At 41.3% G+C, this 22,375-nt stretch overlaps 1 protein-coding gene across 4 annotated transcripts; it reads left to right on the top strand.

Annotated features, from left to right (window-relative positions):
* The first annotated feature begins 25 nt into the window (after nucleotides 1–25).
* On the top strand, nucleotides 26–20,121 carry CDC45 (cell division cycle 45). 4 transcript variants are annotated; one of them, XM_070950512.1, is made up of 18 exons: nucleotides 26–94; nucleotides 2,687–2,746; nucleotides 3,878–3,970; nucleotides 4,206–4,343; nucleotides 5,629–5,772; nucleotides 6,096–6,151; nucleotides 6,277–6,325; nucleotides 7,748–7,809; nucleotides 8,561–8,611; nucleotides 8,854–8,973; nucleotides 9,879–10,010; nucleotides 11,387–11,485; nucleotides 12,289–12,450; nucleotides 15,354–15,492; nucleotides 16,661–16,744; nucleotides 18,029–18,147; nucleotides 18,384–18,460; nucleotides 20,018–20,121. In XM_070950512.1, exons 1-18 carry the CDS (start codon nucleotides 26–28, stop codon nucleotides 20,080–20,082), a joined length of 1,719 nt encoding a protein of 572 aa, XP_070806613.1. In that variant the 3' UTR covers nucleotides 20,083–20,121. The 4 variants fall into 4 exon arrangements, with proteins under 4 accessions (XP_070806613.1, XP_070806612.1, XP_070806611.1 ...); XM_070950511.1 differs by lacking the exon at nucleotides 26–94 and adding an exon at nucleotides 1,286–1,336; XM_070950510.1 differs by lacking the exon at nucleotides 26–94 and adding an exon at nucleotides 1,286–1,336 and having other exon boundaries at nucleotides 6,096–6,155; nucleotides 6,209–6,325.
* The last annotated feature ends 2,254 nt before the right edge of the window (nucleotides 20,122–22,375 follow it).

Below are 22,375 nucleotides of genomic sequence, written 5' to 3'. Positions count from 1 at the left end.
GAGCCGAGAAACTACGCCTCCCAGAATGCAGTTCGCGCCATCGGTCCGTCGATGTTTTTTTTTCCGGCTGTGCGCAAACGACTCAAGCGGAACGGTAAAACTATCCTTGTTTTCCCTGCGTGGTTAACGCAGCCGAGTCTCCTTTAAGATACTCGGAATTACAGGAGCGTCCTTACGGCTTTCTTCATAAGGCGACTCTAGAGTTGTTTTTAGGGATTTATCAACTCAGACAGAAAGCGGGGAACGTTATAGCAAAGGGAATGCCCTCATCAAAGATGGCGGCCAACCAGTTTGCCCTTACTATGCTGGCTCTGTTTTTGTTTTGCTTCTGAAAAGGGGGAAAAAAAAGATGTTGGGTCACCCTCCTGGCCCAAGAGTTAGGAAGACTTGCGTTGCAATATCTACTACCGGTACTGTTTAGGCGCTGCGGGTAAGAATAGGAAAATGGATAGGGGATAATAATTGATTAGTAAAAGGAGGCAACGCATCAGAAACTTCTTTATACAGGTAGTCCTCGATTTACAACACTTCATTTAGTGACCAAAGTTACTGAAAAAATATGACTTATGATCATTTTTCAAGGACTACTTACTGTGTAGGACTATTATACATTGTACTGTTCAGAATATAAATAACTTCTGAGCACTATAGAAGGCATAAAAGTGTAGAAACAAAAAGAGAAGTTTTGTTTATTTATTTATTAAGGACAGAAGTCTTAACCTAAAAGAAGTCTGTCCGCCCCAAAACGAAATTAAAAAATTGTTTAAAAAAAAATTCCTGTCCTAATGTCCCTTTTGGTATCCTTTTCATGTATTCAAATTATGTTTATACTTTTATCTGTTATCTTATACATGCTTGACAAATAAATAAAAAAACCCTATTTCTTTCTATGTATCCTGATTTAATTATTTCATGCCTTGGAAAAGAACGGGACCCCCACTCTGCGATTATCTATATAAGCATCCTACCGTATTTCCACCCTCTTCGCCCCGCACGTATGGAATGATGCTTTTTTTTTTTGAGAGAGAGCCGGAAGTCTCTCTCTGAAACTATAAAGACCGTATCCCCCTTTTCTCTCCTCGTCTTTCAGACGGGGGAAGAAGAGGGCGGGACTGAGAAAGGTATGATCCCGCCTATCCAGAACGTCAGAGCGATATCCTCGGCCTCCGATTGGTCGGTTTCCGGAGCGTCCCGGCCAATGAGGGGAAGGCGCTGCTTTGGCGCCTTTCTTGAAGCGGGTCTTTCTTCTCGCCCTCCGCCGCCATTGTTGTTTTCGCGGCCGGTCATGTTCCTGACAGACTTTCGGAAGGAGTTTTACGAGGTGGTCGTGGGCCAGGTGAGGGGGAGCTGGAGCCTCTCGGGGTCAGCAGGAGGAGGAGGATTGAGGACGACGGCTGAGGAGCATGGGGCTTGTAGTCCGCGGCGTTGAGAATGACCAATGAGCCTACCCGGTCGGGCTGTTGTGCAAGCTTAACACTGCTGAGGGGACAGGGTGGCGGGGGTGGGGGGGGTAAAGGAGCGGAGTTGGGCCTGGCCAGATTCTGAGGGTTTTTCCCCTTGAAAGAGGGGGCGAGCCAGCAGAGTCGTGGCTGGGGAGGATGGGCGTTGTAGTCCAGCCTGGGTGTTGTAGTCCCACCTTTCTGCCCACAGGCTGGGTTGTTGCAGGGGGTTTACAGGGTCGGGGAGGAGGCAGATGGACCTGGATGGGGATTTGTTTGGGGATGGAGGTGTCTCTGTGTGTGGGGGGGGGCGGGAAATGACTGGTGGCTGTGGAGGATGGGACATGTAATCCACTATTGGGCTGCTCCGGTGTGGCTGTTGTACAGGACTCCGGTGCTGAGGCCTGGGAGGAGCTGGGCCTGGGATGAGGGTTCCCCCTTCAGGGTTTTCGGGGCTGGGGAGGATGGGTATTGTAGTCCACCCTGTAAAAGCTGTAGGCTTATCTGGTAGGGCGGTTGAATGGGCCTCCTTCTGTCAGGGTGGTGGAGCTGGGCTTGGGGTGGGTGGGTGTTTCCCTTTCGCGTTTTAGGGACTGGTGGCTGGGGAAGATAGGCATTGTAGTGCCTTGGGGTTAGAGAGTGGCCAGCGAGATCCCACTGGGGGAGCCAAAGCTCTGAAAGGGGAGAAAACTTTTCAGAACTGGCTTTGCGGAAGTCTGAGCAAAGCCCTTGAAACTATGGAGGTAACGTTGAAATGGACTAGATTGGAGAGGGATTTAGGGATCGGCTGCTCCTAACTAGGAAAGGCAGATAAACCAACCTGGTACAGGTAGTCCTTGTCTTACAACAGTCACTTAGTGACCGTTTGAAGTTACAACGGCACTGAAAAATGTGACTTAAGACTGTTTTTCACACTTACGACCATTGCAGCATCCCAATTGGTCAGGTGATTGACATTCAAATGTTTGACAACTTGATTCACATTTATGATGGTTGCAGTGTCCTGGGATCATGTGATCAACTTCTGCGACCTTCTGACAAGCAAAGTCAACGGGGAAACCAGATTTACTTAAACAACCGCATTACTAACTTAACAATTGCAAGGATTCACTCAACAAATGTGGCCAGAAAAATTGTAAAACTCGCTTAACAAGTGTCTCCCTTAGCAAGATACATTTTGGGCTTAGTTGTGGTGATAGGCTGAGGACTCCCTGTAATTGCTAATTGTATATATATATTTTTTACAGCGGGTGCTGCTTCTGGTAGCTTCAGACATAGATGCATTATGTGCTTGTAAAATCCTCCAGGTAAGTCTGCCCTTCAAGTGTTTTGAGTGTACAAGTGACAAAATATTGTGCAATCAGGTAAAAGAACTGTAAGTAAGCATGCAATGAATATTATTTCCAAATAAATGGATATAGAATCAGTATAAGGGACACAGGGGCTTTGTGGGTAAGACACTGAGCTTGTCAATCGAAAGGTCGGCAGTTCAGTAGTTCGAATCCCTAGTGCCGCGTAACGGGGTGAGCTCCCGTGACTTGTCCCAGCTTCTACCAACCTAGCAGTTCGAAAGCACCTAAAAAATGGAAGTAGAAAAATAGGGACCACCTTTGGTGGGAAGGGAACAGCGTTCCGTGCGCCTTTGGCATTGAGTCATGCCGGCCACATGACCACGGAGACGTCTTCGGACAGCGCTGGCTCTTCGGCTTTGAAACAGAGATGAACACTGTTAAGGGTATTGTTGTTGTGTTACCAACCAGCAGAGTAGATTGCACAGAGAAACGTTGCTGAGAGCAATGAATAAGATTGAGCACCGCCCCCTAGAGTCAGGAACGACTAGCACATATGTGCAAGGGGAACCTTTACCTTACTATCAGTATCATTCATGCAGGGCAATGGCTGGGGGTGAGGTAATTGAGGGAGTTTGCCTTATTTTCTAAAAAATACATGGTTTTTAGTTACAATTACCTCCAAATACGTCCCAGATGTTTCCTATAGAAAGTGCTCTCAGGATGCTCTTTTAATGATAAATGAATTAGTGTACAAATCTATAGTCATTGGATATGAGTCAGATGGCAAATAAATTTTATAAATATAAATCAATAAAGTTATGTCAGTGGAACAACTTTATAGAACGGAGAAAAGAAAATTATCCTTGCATGATTTTGATGGTAATTATGATTTCCATGATAAAATGCCAACTTCCCTCTAGCCTATAAATCATTTATCTTAAAGATAGTAAAAATACAAAATTAGAGTGTTAAACAACATGAGCGATTACTAAAGCTCTACAATTCGAGCTTGTTTGTCTTTAAATATAATTGGTAAATGTACAGTTGCTCAAAAAACTTGCTTCGAAGCTGCTGTTGCTATGCTCAGCTAAAGTGAAGCTACAGTATTAGCCTTTGCTCTTAAATCTAGCCTTCATTTTTCTCCAGGCTTTATTCCAGTGTGATCATGTGCAATATACATTAGTCCCAGTATCTGGATGGCAAGAACTGGAAACAGCATTTCTAGAACATAAGGATCAGGTAAAGAAAAATAATAATAAATGGGACACACACACACACACACACACATATAAATCCTATTATGCTAAATGGAGCTTAAATAATTAAAATTCTGATTTTTTTTTTTTAATCATGGGAATTTTTAAACTTTTCTTGAAGGACAATCGTATCTATTCCCAAGAGTTTAGCTACTCTGGGATATATATTAACCTTTCATGCAGACTTATTTCCACAACCTGCTTGCTTTTATTTACAGTTCAAGTATTTTGTGCTCCTAAACTGCGGGGCCAACATTGACCTGCTGGAAATCCTTCAACCCGAAGATGATACCCTGTTCTTTGTTTGCGATACTCATAGACCTATCAATGTAGTGAACATTTACAATGAGACACAAGTAAGTTCTCCTTTTTGAGAAAAATAAAATAAAATAAAATATTGAGTTCATAAATGAGGCCCAGTTTCCTGGGGTTTGTTCTTATAATGTTATATGTCCTCTACAGGATTGTGGGAATTTTTCATTTGTGGATCCTCTGCTATTATCTCAGCAATGGGGATGCTGACTTTATTATCAGTTTCTGGACATTTACAGTCGCCCTTTGTCTATGTTTTGTTTAGACTCAAGACTCTCTTGTCTGGGGATGTTTTTCATTACTACCACTACTGTTAATCTTCTCATCTTCTTATCGTTCCCATCACCCATCTCCCACTTATGACTGTATGACTGTAACTTTGTTGCTTGTATCCTTACGATTTATATTGATATTGATTGTTTCCTGATTGCTTATTTGTACCCTATGACTATCATTAGGTGTTGTACCTTACAATTCTTGATGAACATATCTTTTATGTACTCTGAGAGCATATGCACCAAAGACAAATTCCTTGTGTGTCCAATCACACTTGGCCAATAAAAAATTCTATTCTATTCTATTCAATTCAATTCAATTCTACAGGTAATCCTCAATTTATGACACAATTGAGTCCACAATTTATGGTGCTAAGTGAGATATTTGTTAAGAGAGTTTTGCCCCATTTTATAATCTTTCTTGTCACAGTTGTTAAGTGAATCACGAAAGTTGATAAGCTAGTAACATAGTTGTTGTTAAGTGAATCTGTCTTCCCCATTGATTTTGCTTGAAAAAGGGGATCACATGATTTTGGGATACAGCAACGGTCCTAAATATGAGTCAGTTGCCAAGGATCTGAATTTTGATCACGTGATGGTGGGGATGCTGCAAAAGTCATAGCTGTGAAAAATGGTCATAAGTCACAGTCCCGTTGTAACTTTGAACAGTCACAAAATGAACTGTTGTAAGTTGAGGACTACCAATATTAGGTAGGTTCACCACCTTCAAGTGGTTAAAAGATGATAAAGATGGAATACCAGTGATCAGTTTGCCAATGTAATGGCAACCATGCAATTGGAGGAAAGGTAGAGATGAAATTTTGTAATGCAAATTTTAAACTGGCACTGATGATGTTACCTAGTGAGGGTAATGAAACGTCTGCAAGAAAACAGGCAAGCTCAGGGAGTACCAAGGACCCCTCACAAATGTTAAATTTAATATAATGTAAAATATTTTACTATGTGGTCTAAAATTGTCCATAATGTATGACAAATTCCTGTCTTTCACCAAGATCATTACTGGGTTTTTACAGTTTTATTTAAATTTTTCTAGGTCAAACTCTTGGTCAAGCAAGATGATGACCTCGAGATTCCTGCCTATGATGATATTTTCAGGGATGAGGAGGAGGAAGAGGAGGATTCTGGGAATGAAAGTGCTGGATCAGAGCCTGCAGGAAAACGTAGACGATTTGAAGAGGTTAGATTTGAGCAAGTTAAAATGGCATATTAAAGGAAAGTCATAGATTAAGATTATTTAACAGTGTCTGTACTAAGAAAAAGAAGACGCAACAAAGTATACCAGTCTCTTTCAGGGAGTAAAAGTGATTTTTAAAAATATTTTGGTTCATGGCTATTTTGTATCGTTTGAAACCAACTCAAGTTGTAATTGTTACCTTTTAAGGAATGTGTTGTTGTTTTTAAGTTAATTGTTTCATTGTCAAATGTTACACTTGTCAACATTGAATCAATTATATTTATTTTTAGGATCATTGATCATTGTTTATTGTAATCTCTCCATAGGAAGTGATAGAAAGAACAATGAAAAGACGCGAAAGAAGAGAGTGGGAGGCACGCAGGTACGTGACCCAAGCTATCTGCATACTGGATACCGGTATTTCTACTTATGATCATAGCAGAAAAAACTGTTGCTGATTTCTCTCCCCCCACCCCTCCCACCTTTTTTAAATTTTATTTTATTTAGGCAAGAAATTCTTTTTGACTACGAACAGTACGAATATCACGGGACATCAGTACGTATTGAATCTCCTTCACAGTATGATTCTTTACTCTTTTAAGGAAAGGGGTTATTGCATGATAAAGTTTCTTAATTTCTAGAAAACTAACTTAAAGGTTTTGTATCTTCTATGCAAATCCACCTGGTTTTTGAAGTTCCTTTTTTTTTTTTTTTGTAAAAACTTTTTTATTGTTTTATACACAAACAAACACATAATACATCAGTCGTTCCGTGTGTCATCTCGCTGTTTCTTCGGTGACTTCTTCTTGTTACTCCTCTTTTCTTCCTTTTTTACAACATCCTTCTCACAACACAATATTTTTATTATATCATTCTCTTATTTAATTATTAAATTATATCTATTTTCTAGCCAATGATAGAATTGTCCCCATATCTTAAAATATTCTGTATCTTCTCTTTCTTTGATTTTCAAAGTTAATCTATTCATTTCTCCACAATCTAAAACATTTTTTAATCACTTCCTATTCCGAAGGGATTTTCTCTGCTTTTCACCTTTACGCAAATGGTTTTTAAAGTTCCTATACGGGTAGTCCTCAACTTAAAACAGTTCATGTAGGGACCGTTCGAAGTTACGACGGCACTGAAAACCATTTTGCACACTAACGACCGTTGCAGCATTCCCATGGTCATGTGATCAAAATTTGGGAGTTTTGGCGACTGAATCATAACTGTTGCAATGTCCAGGGGGTCATATGATCCCCCTTTTGTGACCTCCTGACAAGCAGAGTTAATGGGGAAGCCGGATTCACATAACCCATGTGACTAACTTAACAACCACAGTGATTCATTTAACAACTGTGGCAAGAAAGGTCCTGACATGGGGCAAAATTCACTTAATAACCGTCTTGTTTAGAATCATAAACACTGAGCTCAATTGTGGTTGTAAGTTGAGGACTACCTATAATCCCCAAACCCTGCCAGCTTTTAAGTTAAAAATGTTAACCTGTTGGTTCAGGTTCTATTCTTATTACCGTGTTTCCCCGAAAATAAGACCCTGTCTTACATTTTTTGAACCCCAAAATAAGCGCTTGGCCTTATTTTCAGGGAGGTCTTATTATTTTGGGGCGCATGGAGCAAGACAGGGCTCCTCTTGCCATTTTACCTGATTTCCAGCTCTGTCTCCCTAAACCTAGCCAGATGAAATGGTGGGGACTGCCTGTGCATGTATTTAAATATTTTCGGGGCAGGCTTATTTTCAGGAGGGGCTTATTTTAGCACATGCACTCAAAAGCCCGATTGGGCTTATTATCAGGGGAGGTCTTATTTTAGGGGAAACAGAGTATGAGCAATAGAAAAAGGTGAGACTCGGATGACGTATGGTGCAGAATTTACTTTCTGGCTGTGGAAGATTTGCTTTTTTGGCAGTTCCAAACAGTTTCTCTTTACGCTGATCACTTCATCAATTCTTCCTTTACAGTCTGCCATGGTGGTGTTTGATTTGGCATGGATAATGTCCAAAGACTTGAACGATATGCTGTGGTAGGTAGTCTTGTTTCTGATGTTGCTAATTTTTTTTTTATTTGATTTATATGCCGCCCTTCTCCGGAGACTCAGGGCAGCTTACAATGCGTTAAGCAATAGCCTTCATACTTTTGTATATTTTATACAAAGTCATCTTATTGCCCCTATAATCTGGGTCCTCATTTTACCTACCTTAGAAAGGATGGAAGGCTGAGCCTGGTGAGATTTGAACTTGCAGTATTTGCAGGCAGCTGATGTTAATAACAGCACTGTTAATAACAGTGCTTTAGTCTGCTGCGCCACCAGGCTCAATTGTCCCAAAGGTGCTTTTTTTCAAGAGGCAACTGGATTTTCTGTTGTTTTTTCTTTGAAGACTTTTCGCTTCTCATCCAAGAAGCTTCTTCAGCTCTTGTCTGGATGGTGGGAAGGATTTATATTCCTTGAATATAGAACGTAATTGTGTCCCAGAGTCATGTGATCACTGTGTGTGTGTGTGTGTGTGTGTGTGTGTGTGTGTGTGTGGTCACATGACCTTGGGACACAGCAAGGGTTGTAAGTATGAACCGCTTGCCAAGCATCTGAATTTTGATCACGTGATCATGGAGATGCTGCGAAGGTCATAACTGAAAAACAATCCTAAATCACTTTTTCCAGTACCGTTGTAACTTTGAACGGTCACTAAATGAGAATGGTCACTAAGTAAGTCAAGGACTTCCTGTGCAGGAAAAAAGGAAGCAGTGCAAGTCTCGATTCTTTTTCTTTTTTTAAGGTGGGCTGTTGTTGGACTAACAGACCAGTGGATCCAAGACAGAATCACTCAGTAAGTGAAAAGTTGACAGCTCCTTTAAATCATTTGCTCCTCCCATGAATTTCATGATGTTTCTTGAGCCAAGAATTTGTTCAGCATGGGACCAAAATCTTTCCAAAATAAACGCTTTCCTTAACATTTTCCCAGAAAACATTTTTCATTTCCTGAGCTTCGAGGTAGAAAAAGAGGCGAAGGAGCTGCTACTCCCATCAATCAATAACATGTTGCCTTTATTTATTTATTTTTAATGGAAGAATGAAGTATGTGACGGATGTCGGGACTCTCCAGCGTCACGTCACTCGGCATAATCATCGCAACGGGGATGAAGATAACTCCCTTTCTATCGACTGCATGAGAATCGCCTTTGAGTATGAGTATCCTTCCAAAGGGTGATGGAAATTGTTCAGGGCTTCAGCTGCAACTTGACACAAATTGAATTTCCAATGTAAAGTCAATGGCCCAGATTGTGATGGGGGCTGCGTCTCCCACCCCCGATCTCACAGCTTCTGAGCGTGTGATTTTGCGTCTTCTGTCTTTCGGTCCACCTTTTCTCTGTTGTTCCAGTTTCCAAATCTAGTCCTAGTTTTTAAGCAGTATTTGACTCAGAGTCCCTTGGTTCCAACATCGTTACTACCATGTTTCCCCGAAAATAAGACAGACTTATTTTTTTTTTACCCCGCCCCAAATAAGGGCTTGGCCTTATTATTGGGAGGGTTTCTTATTATTTTGGGGGTTCAGGAGGCGGCAAACATGGGACTGGATGTCCTGTCGCTGCTGTCGCCTCCCCTCCCTGTTCTTTGCGCCAGCCGAGCGGCCCAACACGTCCCACTCCAATGGCAACAGCTGCTTCCCTTCCCCACCATCTTTTTATCAAGAGGGGTGGCAGGTGGGGTGGGGGAGAAGTGAGATGCATGGAGTGAGACGTGGCTCCTCTTGCCGTCTCTTTCCCCCCCCTCTCCAGGCATGACAGGGCTCCTGCACCTCGCTTAGCCACCCGCCCCCTTTAGGGATGCAATTTGGGGGTGGAAGGTAGGGCAGGTGAGAAGCGGGACACGCGTCTTACCTTTCCAGCTCCGTCGTGTTCCTCACCGTTGGGTCCAGGGAAACACGCTGTAAAAGAAAGCCTTCTCGCGGGTTCAATCAAACTTCTCGAACTCGCGAGGTTTTCTTTTACAGCGTGTTTCCCTAGACAGAACGGTGAGGAAAGCTCCACCTCTAGGCCACCGCACCATTCTGATCCCAATCACAATTATTCACCCTTAATTCTTGATGGCCTCAGCTTGTGCCTTGCACTTTATCAGCATTGGTCTCTCTACGAAAGTCTGTGCAATACTTGTTACACGTCTGCCAGCTTCAAGCTTTGGTCTGTTCAAGGCCAGAAGAGGCTGCAAGAATTCTTGGCTGACATGGGGTGAGTTAATTAATTGGGTTTTATTGCTGGGTCGCTTCTGACTAACAAAGTTCTTTAGTCAGCTCCATAGATTTTCAATTGGGTTAAGGATTGGGCTATTCTCAGGCCATTCCAGCAGTGGAATAGGATTATCTTGAAACTCCCAAAAAAAAAAAAAAAAAAAGTGGTGTTATTAGTCATGAAACCTCAAAAATACACTTTTCCCAAAAAGTTTCCACAATTTTGGCCACCATTGTAGAGTAGGGGGTCTCCTTGACAACTTTAAGACTTGTGGACTTCAACTCCTCATGGTTGGGAGTTGAAGTTCACAAGTCTTAAAAGTTGCCAAGACCCATGAACCAGAGTTGAAAATAAAGTCAGCTTGCTATCACTTGGTTAGCCAGAGCCTCTGTTATTTCACAACCTCTGCATGTAGAAGATTCTAGGTTCAAATCCAACATTTCTTTTAGCAATTAGGAAGACATTTTTTTTTGCAAAACTCCTACCATTGGTCAGCAGAAAATACAGAGACGAGTAAAATAGAGTAGAATAGAATAGAATTCTTTATTGGCCAAGTTGATTGGACACACAAGGAATTTGTCTTTGGTGCATATGTTCTCAGTGTACATAAAGAAAGAATAATTCATCAAGAATCATAAGATGCAACAGTGATAGTCGTAGGATACTAATAAGAAATCAAATCATTCTAGGAAACAATAAAAACAATATAAGTTGTAAAGATACAAGCAACATGGTTATAGCCATAAGTGGGAAGAAATCGGTACTAGGAAGAATGAGAAGAAGACTAGTAATACAGTCTTAGCAGTTAATTTGACAGTGTTGTGTGAATTAGTTGTTAAAAGGCATCATTCTTAGAAACTAGCAATACAGGTAGTCCTTGACTTACTGCGACAATTGAGCCCAAAATTTCTGTTGCTAAGTGAGACATTGGTTAAGTGAGTTTTGCCTCATTTTACGACCTTTCTTGCCCCAGGTGTTAAAGTGAATCACTGCAGTTAGTAACCCGGTTGTTAAGTGAATCTGGCTTCCCCAATGACTTTGCTTGTCAGAAGGTTACAAAAAGTGGTTACATGATTCTGGGACACTGCAATCGCCATAGATATGAGTCAGCTGCCAAGCGTTTGAATTTTGATCATGTGACCATAAGGATGCTGCAATTGTAAGTGTGAAAAAGGGTCATACATCATTTTTTTTCAGTGCCGTTGTAACTTTGAACGGTCACTAAATGAACCATTGTAAATCGAGGATTAACTGTACTTAGTGGATAAGCAGGAAGAGATTGGCAGTGTCTTAGTTTGGTGTGTCAGATGGATCTTTTGGGAAGTATTCCTGTCATCATTCCCCAGGTACTTAATTCCTTATTTTGTGTTTTAAAGGTTGCCTTTAAAGCAAGTCAAACAGAAATTTAATTCCATGGACATGTCCTTGAAAGAGAATCTTCGGGAAATCATTGAGGAGTCTGCAAATAAGTTTGGGTAAAGATACCTTCTTTTTTTTTTTAATGATACAGAATTCTGAACTGATTTTCTCATATACCGTATTTTTCCAACGATAAGATTCTCCAGACTATAAAATGCACCTAGTTCTTGGGGAGGAAAACAAGAAAAAAAAAATCTGCCTCTGCAGCAGTTTGCCTCCTGGCAGCAAACAGCCTGGTCAGCTTCAGCACAGCCTTAGCACGAGCAGCTGATTGGCAGTTGGATCTGCCTCTCGGAATACCGCCTATCAGCTGTTCCAGGCTGCGGGGATCGCCGCTGCCATATGCCCCGTTTTTGGCCTCCGGCATCCTGTTTTCAGCCTGTTTCAAGTGGGGATAGGCGGTGGCGATCCCCGCAACCTGGAACAGCTGATAGGCGGTATTCCAGGAGGCAGATCCAACCACCAATCAGCTGCTTGTGCTATATCAGGCTGTGCTGAAGCTGATCACGCTGTTTGCTGCAAGGAGGCAAATTGCTGGGAGGGAGAGACAAAAGGATGGGGGCCAGCGGGCAGGCAGGGCTTCAGCAACATTTGCTGTATAAGACGCACAGACATTTCCACCCACTTTGGGGTGGGGAGGAGTTCATCTTATACACCAAAAAATACGGTATGTATTCATTGGTAAAATTTATAGGCCATCTTACTTCAGGGTAACTCTGGACAGCTTACAATCGTAAAAGATAAAAACTGTATAAGTTAAAAGACATAATTTAATACAAAAGGCCAAACACTACAGTTTGCCAAAGTGTGGGGTCAAGTTGTTTGAACATCTCCATTGACTCCCCCTTTTGTTTTTCAGAATGAAGGACCTGAGAGTACAAACCTTCAGTGTCCATTTTGGTTTTAAAAATAAGTTTTTAGCCGGTGACGTTGTGTATGCCACGGCGGCGTTGATGGAGAACATGGAAAAGGAGGAGAGCCAAACCGATAATTTTATCAAGGCTTTGGATAGTCTTTCCAGGTAATGTACTTTTTTTCCCCTTGTAATCCTAGCATTGGCAAATTAAGACAGCATACTAAAAAACAGAGACATCACCCTGCCAACAAAAGTGCGTATAGTCAAGGCTGTGGTTTGCTCAGTTGCAATGTATGGCTGTGAATGTTGGACCGTAAGGAAGGCTGAGCGCCAAAGAATGGAGGCCTTTGAACTCTGGTGCTGGAGAAGATCCTGCGAGTCCCTTGGACTGCAAGGTGATCCATCCGGTCAGCCCTAGAGGAGATCAACCCTGACTGCTCTTTAGAAGGCCAGATCCTTTGGCCACCTAATGAGGAGGAAGGACTCCCTGGAGAAGAGCCTAATGCTGGGAATGATGGAGGGCAAAAAAAGAAGGGGATGACAGAACGAGGTGGCTGGATGGAGTCACTGAAGCTGTTGGTGTGAGCTTAAATGGACTCTGGGGGATGGTAGAGGACAGGAAGGCCAGGAGGGACGTTGTCCATGGGGTTGCGATGGGTCGGACACGACTTCACAACTAACAACAACGAATCCTAGCATATGTTCAAGAAGCCAGGTTACAAAACTGGGCAGTATTTCTCAACCCTGGCAAACTTGAAAGATGTCCAGACTTCAACTCCCAGAATTCCCCAGCCAGGCAAGCCTGGATTTTCTTTCTTTCTTTCTTTCTTTCTTTCTTTCTTTCTTTCTTTCTTTCTTTCTTTCTTTCTTTCTTTCTTTCTTTCTTTCTTTTGTAATAAGTTTTTATTTTATTTTATAGCGAACAAAAATTCCAATTTCAATTGATCAGTGTGTTGTCTGGGTACAGATCATTTTAGGAAATAATAATGTTTACAACAATAGTCATTACATTAATATCAATTATATGAATATTAATAACAGTAACAATCAGGCTATTTGTTTAACCAAGTTTACGTATCTTCCTTAGATCACTAATCCTTTCCTATATTTCCCTGTTTCTAGCTCCTCCAATCAGCTAGCCATTGATAAAATAAGTCCCAAGTCAAAAAATATTCAGTTTCTTTCTTTTTCCTTAATTGTAAGTGCTAGCTTATCCTAGCCGGGACTCTTTTTAAAAAAAATATTTATTATTTAAATACAAATAATACAAACATAGTGCATATACATCTAAATACAAAAAAAGAAAGAAATTTTCCCCCCTTATTTCTTCGTCTATAACAATTAAAAGATATACAATATATTCCAGTTGTGCCCTTATCCCCTCCAAAACAACATATATTTTTGAAGTAGGTGTATTCCCTTTGTCTTCCACCAACACTGATTTTATAAAATCCCCCCATATTTCATTACAATTGTTTGCTTTGATCATCCCTTTTTTAAATTTAATTTCTGTTGTTAATTTATCATTTGTTGCCATACTCCCAATTTCATACCACTCATTTCTTTGAATATCCCAATTTCGTCCCCAATATTTAGCCAAGTTTCTTTCTTTTCCTTAATTGTAAGTGTTAACTTATGGAAACCTGGATTCTTGAAGTTCACGGATCTTCAAGTTGCTACTGAAGGAAAGGGCAAAAGACCCCCTTTTTCTAAAATGGTAGCCTTTATAAAAAAATATTATTTGCAGACATTTGTTAATGCATGAGAAGGAAGGGAAACAGCTTAGCCAGTAAAATCTTCAAAACTTGCTTGCTCAGGGTGGAAACAAGGCAACTGTGTACACAGGAAACTTGAGGTTCATCTGCACCTCCATAACTGTCTGGTTTGGTTCTGCAACCCAACAAGAGAGACAGAGACTTCAGAGGATAATTAGAACTGCAGAAAAAACAATGGCTACCTACCTGCCTTCCATTGAGGACCGGTATACTGCACAAGACAAAAAGAGGACTGTGAAAATATCTACAGACCCCTCGCATCCTTGACATAAAGTGTTTCAACTCCTACCCTCAAAACGACGCTATAGAGCACTGCACACCAGAACAACTAGACACAAGGACAGTTTTTTCCCAAACGCCATCACTCTGCTAAACAAATAATTCCCTCAACACTGTCAAACTAGTTTCTAGTTTTTTCTTACTATTAGTCTTCTCATCGTTGCTATCACCCATCTCCTCACACTTAGGACTGTATGACTGTAACTTGTTGCTTGTATCCTGACAATTTATATTGATTATTTCCTAGTATGATTTGATTGCTTATTTGTACCCTATAACTATCATTAAGTGTTGTACCTTATGATTCTTGATGAATGTATCTTGTCTTTTTATGTACACTGAGAGCATATGCACCAAAGATAAATTCCTTGTGTGTCCAATCACACTTGGCCAATAAAGAATACTATTCTATTCTGTTCTAATTGCTGTATGGCATGTTGTGCTACTTGTTACTGGGAATTAGGGGCAAATGTGCTAATGATTGCTAGACATTTGGAAATGCGATCTAAGCAACAATAACAAACCTTGATAAGGTAATGGGATGATCTAAGAGGGATGGGCTTAACAGCTGCAGTGATTCACTTAGCAACTGTGGCGAGGGAGGTCATAAAATGGGGCAAAACTCACTTAACCAATGTCTCACTTAGCAACAGAAATTTTGGGCTCAATTGTGGGCGTAAATCCAGGACTACCTGCATTGCTAGTTTCTGATAATGATGCCCTTTATTGAATATCGGAAACTATTTTGCTGAGATTCAAATCACCGCCCCTGTATATTCTCTGCTGACCAATGGTAGGAGTTCTGCAAAATTTCGGATGTTTTCTTCCTAATTGCTCCAGAAGAGTTGGGTTTGAACCTTAGTCCTGTAGATACTATCCAGTTAACAAGCTACCAATATTGGCCACTGATGAGCCTTTGCACTAAGGGGATAGTAAGGAAACATTTCCTAAGGATCTTATGAATGACTTTCCTTCTGGGTAAAATCAATGTCTTCGTTTTGTTTCTGCTTCCAGGGGTAACCTTAACCAGTTGCTTCAAGGACTGGAGCTGGCCAAGAAGCAGCTGTGCGCCATCCAGCAGACGGTGGCCAGCTGCATCTGCACCAACCTTGTCATCAATCAGGGACCGTTCCTGTACTGCTACCTCATGGAGGTGAACATCCACTTGCACTCACTCCTTTCTCCTTTCCATTCTATATTCTGCCCCCCCCCCCCCGGGTGTTCCTGTCTGTCTGTCCATCCATCTCTATCTATCTATCTATCTATCTATCTATCTATCTATTTACTGTATTTTTTGGAGTATAAGGTGCACTTTTTCTCCCCCCTAAAAGAGGGAGAGGACAAAAAAGAAATAGAAACCCAGATGACACCAGAGTAAATGGAAAAGGGGGATGGGAGGGGCGAAAAGAAAGAAGATTATAAGTAAAAATGTACAATTATGATGATAAAAGTGATAGATTGGGTAAAATTGAAAAGAAATCGAAAGTATATATTATCAGAATATTGGAGTTGCTCTGATACCAAATATTCCACAACAAAGGAGAAAGAAAGGAGAGAGGAGTAGAGGGTAAGAAGAGAAGAGGGGGAGAGAGGAATGGAAGAAAGGGGAAAGGAGTAGGACAGAAGGTGAGAAAGGGGGGAAAGAGAGGAGGAGTGGGGGAAAGGAAGGAGAGGTAGGAAAGAGGAAGGAGAGGAGGAGGGAGAAAGTAGGAGTAGAGAAGAGGGAGGGAAGGGAAGGGAAAGAAAGGAGAAGGAGAAAAAGGTTTGTTGTGAAATGAGGGAAAAGAAAGGGTAGAAGAGCAACCCAGAATGTCATTAAAATGTCGTATTTTTATGCTTTCTTTAAGAAAAATATGTATATGTATGACCAGTTATGTATAAGAGAATGTACATTTACATTATGTGTATAAGAAATAAAAATAAAAAAATAATTCTAAGAAAAAAAAGGTGGAAATGTTGGTGCGTCTTATACACTGAATACAGCCATTTTTGGCCTCCTGAAACCCCGCCCCGCGCATCCCGTTTTTGCCAAAAACAAGCCCGTTTTTCACAAAAACAGGGTGCACAGGGGGGTTGGGAGGCCTGCAGAGTGCTCCTGGGGGCCGGGGAGGGCAAAAACTTTTTTTTTTTCTTCTTCGAAATCTTGGTATGTCTTATACTCCGGTGTGTCTTATAGTCTGAAAAATACGGTATCTATCGTATTATCTCTCTGTCCATCATCTATCTATTCTATTTATCATCTATCAATCTATCTATCCATCCATCTATCTATTTTTCTATCCAGCCATCCATTTACCTAGTTATAAATATTTCTTTTTCAGGGTACCCCAGATGTGAAATTATTCTCCAGGCCAATATCCTTATGTCTGCTCACCAAGTGCCTCCTTAAATCCTTTGTTTCTTCTGTAAGTAAGCTATTAATTTACAATATGGCATCCGCCATTAGAAGCTTTATTTTTTGAAGCATGACATTTAAGCCATTTTAACCAAAAATACTCCGAACAATGCCCAAACTAGATATGACTCGCACACCATAAAGTTTGCTTTAAAAACAGCATCGGGGCTTTTCTGAACACACACACACACACACACACACACACAATGTTTTGTAAAGAGGAAGTTTCCTTGAAATTGCAGACGGATTGGGTGAAAAACTAAAAATCACAGGCTTCCTGCTTGATCTCGTTTCTGTAATCCACCCCACGAATGCCTTTAAAAAGAAAATAAAAACATCCACATTAACTGTTTTAACATCTTGCCTCTTTTTTTTGTTACGACATGCAAATGTTTGTCATGACATGCAAATAACATGAAACAAACGTCATGATTTCTGTATACGTTTGCCCCATTTGTGCAGTTACAAATACATGTCATTTTGCTGTTGTCGTAGTTGTTACAAATTCTAATTAGTATACCTGAATAGAGGTAGTCCTTAACTTACGACCATAATTCAGCCCAAAATTTGCGAAGTGAGAAATTTGCGAAGTGAGTTTCGCCCTACTTACGACTTTTCTTGCCACATTTGTTAAGGAATCCTTGTCATGTCAGTAGGTCGTAAAAGGGGATCATGTGACAACCCCCCCCCCAGGAGACTGCAACCGTCATATATATGAACCAGTTGTCAAATCATCTGAATGTAAATCACATGACCATGGGAATGCTGCAACGGTCATAAGTGTGAAAAACGGCCCTATAATGCTGTTATAACTTCAAATGGTCACTAAATGAATTGTTGTAAATTGAAGGCTATCTGTCTCATTATCCATCCGTCCGCTATAATCTGGTGGTAAGCTTACTTGGATAAGTATTGTGGGTGGCATCTTAAAAGCATTTTAATCTTGCTCCAAACTATTTTTATGGTTGCGAGGTATGTCAATCTCTCATTTTAAAAGCAAGGGAGATTAAAAAAATAGAATCTCAAACTTAACGACACAACAAAACTGCGACGGCAATCAGTGGAAGCGAAGTCTGTTTAAGGATGCTGAGCAGCCCTGTCTTTCTCCAGCATTTTCTTCTATCTGCAATCTTTCCCCAGATAGCTTTAACCCTCAAATTTGTCCTTCGCCTGTACTTCAAACAAAACCAGCACCCCAAACCCAGGACGTTGGTCTTAGGATTCCGCCTTTGAGCTTTCGTCTAATCCTTTTAGACTTTAAACCCCTTTTCTGATTTATTTATTTATTTATTAGACCAGAAACAAGCGCTGCAAACTTCTGCCCATGGTTATGGCGGCTCCCATGAATCTCGAGCAAGGGACGGTGATCATGGTGGGGACCCCGCCTCACACAGAAAGCTCCGACAAAAAAAAGTAAGGGCTTTGCCTAATGATTCCTAACCTACAGGAGGGTCTCTTTGATCTCAAATATTTCGGCTGTGTTGAAGATAGGCCTGCTAAGAACAACTGTTTCAGGGAACAGAATGGAACTTCTGGAATGTTACGGGATCTAACACGGAGAGAGCAGTAATAAGTGGCGAGAGAGATCAGAAACGTAGGACGTGTAGTTTGCAGGGATCTCACCAAGATACGTTTTTCTCTCTTTCTAGCTTTTTTGGTAGAGCGTTTGAAAAAGCTGCCGAAAACACCAATTCTCGGACTTTACACAACCACTTTGACATGTCTAGTGAGTAAAATTCATATATTTTACATATATTTTCCCCCTATAGGATGGTACATGAAGCGCATGATGGTAAAACTGGAGGCTAACATAGTGCCGTGATGGCGAACCTATGGCACGCATGCCCAAGGTGGCACACGGAGCCATGTCGCCTGGCATGCGTGGTGTCGCCTATTCCTCTTCCAGGTTTCTGGCGTGTATGCACAAGCAACAATCAGCTGGCCTTTGTGCTTGCATCAGTGCCAGAAACCGGAAGAGCTGGTCTTCCATTTTCCAGCGTGAGCATGTGCACTGGCCAGCTGATCAGCGTTTGCGCATGCATGGCAGTAACCTGAAGACTTGCCGGCGAAGACTTACTCAGCGCTGAAAAGGTTTGCCATCACTGATATACAGTAGTGCCTCCCTGTATGTATAAATCAGCTGCTAAAGTTTGACCAGTGAGACTTTTACTTCACATTGCTGGCTAAGCCATAATGAAGACCATCAATTACTTAGTTGCAGGCATGAAAACCATTTAGCTTAACATTTACCACACTCAATGAATTTCCATAGGCTGCTTTAAATTCTGAATTGATTCTTAAGAACGTAGAAGGATATTAGGCTGTTGATTATTAGAGATCTGAAGTTTCCAATGTCTATGGAGATTTTCAGTCATCCATGTGACAGTTGTCACAAAGGTGCTTTTTCAAAAGGCAGTGTTGTGGTCCGCCAGCAGCCTGTGGAGCTGGCAGCAGAGTCGGACAGTGAGGAGGCTGGGGAGGAACATGGGCCAGTCCTGGAGTCTGGGGAAGGCTCGGACGAGGGCTCTGCGTCGGAGGCAGAGAAAGGGCCATCTGGGAGGTACATGCTGCCTCCAGAGTTGGACCTTAGCGAGGCAGGAGCCTGTTCCCAGTGCGCGCATGCGCAGAGCTGCCAGAAAGCAAGAGCAGTTAAAACAAAAGGCACAACTCGGGAGTAGACCTTGGAGATGATTGGCCCCTCCCATAAGACTTAAAAGAGGAACAAAGGCACGTGGGCCTCTGCAGGAAGCAACGTTGTTAATTCTGTGCAGTTTAAAGTCTGAAGCTCTGTTTGATTCTGGACTCCGTGTGGCTTTGCCAATTCGGTCTTTGGCAGCATGTCAAGGGAGATAAAGGTGGGTGATTATCAGCCTTATCCCAAAGGACTCTTTACAGCTATTGGGGACTCATCTGTGAATGAACAGAATTCATAGCTGTTAAAATAAAACAGGTTTTTGGGACTACTCGTGTGTTTTACTGACTCAGGAAGCCTAGGTCAGAACAGGCAGGTGGACGTTGTTTTTCTTGGAAGATGTTTCGCTTCTCATCGAAGAAGCTTCTTCAGTTCTGAACTGAACTGTGAAGGATGGAAAGATTTAAATTATATCCCTCCCGTTATTCAGTCAGAATTGAAGAAGCTGCTTGAATGAGAAGCGAAACCTCTTCCAGAAAAAACAAAGTCCATTTGCCTTTTGAAAAAAAATGATCTTTGAGACATCCTTCAGAAGGTGCACTCAGGATAATGAATTATCCCTCTGACACTTATTTCCCTTTATTGTTTTAGTAATCGAATTGAAAATGGAAGACAGGAGCAAATTTCTCGACGCCCTTATTGTTCTTTTATCCTAATGGTAAGCTGTTGAAGGACGTTGGTTGTTTCTCTCCCACTACGGGAAAAATTTTAGAGCCACTTAACCATTTTTCACATTGTGGCATTGGCTATATTTGGAAAGGTGTTCTTTTCTTGGTAGAAGGGAACTGAGGCCTTGCCATCCGTGTGTTTTATTTTGTACATATAAATCTGTAAATATCTTGTGTCTACCAAAACTTTGCCTAGATTTTATGCAAGCCTGTTTTAAACCACTTTTAAGAGTTTTAGTGTAACCCAATGCCAGTTTTGGGCTTGGAAAAATGTAATGAAATAAATTTTTAGATTTTATATCTTGTTTGATATAGGACCCTTTCTTGTTTAAAGTACATTAACATCATATCGTACTACATTAAAAATAATTACACGGGGAAAGTTTCCTTTTAATGTGGCTTCTGTGTGACTTGGTATTAGTTGAAAGATGATAAAAAGTTAAAAAAATTGTTACTCAATTGTGCTAGGTTCACATATTTTTAAAAAATTTATCTGCAACTCATCATTTCCTTGCTTGTAAATCATGATTTCCAGCCAAATTTATTGCGTGAACTCAGCTAGTTGGGTTATATTGGGGAAAAAAACCATGGCTTTATGAGTGCAAACCACTTTCATGAGTGTTTGGTCAACTGAATTGGCTTATTACTATTCTTATAACTTCCTCTTTTTTCTGGGTGTTACCCTAAAAGAGAACCTGACCTGGGGCGCTCACATTGCAGCACTGATCAAAAGGGCCCCAGCAGAGATTATACTACCTGAGACTTCTCAGGAAACAACAACTGAATGAAAAACTGCTGGAGACCTTCTACTGCGGCACAATAGAGAGTATTTTAACTTACTGCTCCTGTATCTGGTTTGCCAATTGCACAGTGGCAGATAGGACAGCGCTCCAGAGGGTTAATGTCATTGCCCAGAGAATCATTGGTTGCCCCCTCCCCTCTTTGGAAGAGCTTTATAGTTCCCGCTGCTTTAAGAAAGTTCAAAACATTCTTAAAGATGCATCTCATCCTGGCGACCCCCTTTTTTTGAACTATTACCATCTGGCAGCCGATACAAGGCAATAAAAACAAGCACAAATAGGCTGAAAAGCAGCTTCTATCCCAGAGCAGTTAACTATATTGAATTCTACTATATAGTGCAATATTAATGCAATATCAGGGGTTTTCAATTCAATTGTATAGAATGTGAAGGATGTGTGTTTTTGTTTTATTTATTTATATATAATGTGCATTGAAGATGGCATTTAATTTCATTGTAAGAGGTGCAATGGCAATAAAGTAAACTTAAACTTTTGCAGTTTAAGGATCTAGTTAGATTTGAAGCGATAACACGATTTTCACGGAAAGTAGCTAGATTTGCACCACATGCCGAGTTCCAAACTAAGGCGTTTGTTTGGTCTAGGACGGGGCTCTCCAAAACTTGGCAACCTTGTGAACTTCAACTCCCAGAATTCCACAGCCAGCCATGTCAAGTTGCCAAATTTGGAGACCCCTGGTTTATATAATATGCAAACTCAACCGGGTATGGTGTACAGATGATGCTCACTCACCAGCTGCAATTGGGACCAGAAGCTTAAGTGGTGCAGACATTTCGCTCAATATCACGTATCCATGCTGACTGACAACATCAATTCTGGCTGCAGTTGTTAAGCGAATCATGGGTCGTTAAACACAACATCATACAACTTATGACATCCTGCTGATTTCCCCATTGAGGGAAAACGATTGTGTGAAGTTCGCAAACGGCGATCATAAGATTGTGGGACTCTGCAACCATCCCAAATGCACACCACTTACCGATGAATCGTGATTGTGCATTGTTACTGTGGGAACGTTGTGACAACCACAACTTGAAGACTGGTCATCAGTGTCTTTTTTTTTCCCAGCACCGTTGTAACTCTGAATGGTCATTGAACAAGTAGTTAGTGGGTTAGGACTACCTGTATATACTTTCTGTCAATCTTTAGCAAGCTGGCTGGGGAAGTCTGGGAGTTGAAGTCCTCCTGCCATCTTCAAGTTGCCAAGGTTGAGAAACACAACGCTAGTGTGTTGTACCTATGCATCACAACAAAGCAACACTGATATCTTTTAGGGATCTCAAAGACAAGGATGACTTAAAAAACATTTCAGGACCTTGGACAGAGCTCAGAGACTCAATTCAATGACTGAAGCTCCTTTCTCCCGGAAGACTAATTTCTCTATCCCTTTCCAGACCCATCTTTTTTGTAACTTTTGCTCCACCTTTATTACTTTTTAAGTAACTCAAGGCGGCGAACATATC

This window comes from Pituophis catenifer, unplaced genomic scaffold (genome assembly GCF_029215685.1).
Source record: "Pituophis catenifer annectens isolate HBS135680 unplaced genomic scaffold, rPitCat1.0.hap2 SCAF_10, whole genome shotgun sequence".
In the NCBI taxonomy this organism is placed as follows: domain Eukaryota; kingdom Metazoa; phylum Chordata; class Lepidosauria; order Squamata; family Colubridae; genus Pituophis; species Pituophis catenifer.
Note: the sequence above shows the minus strand (reverse complement) of the source record. Positions and strands in the feature narration are given on the sequence as shown.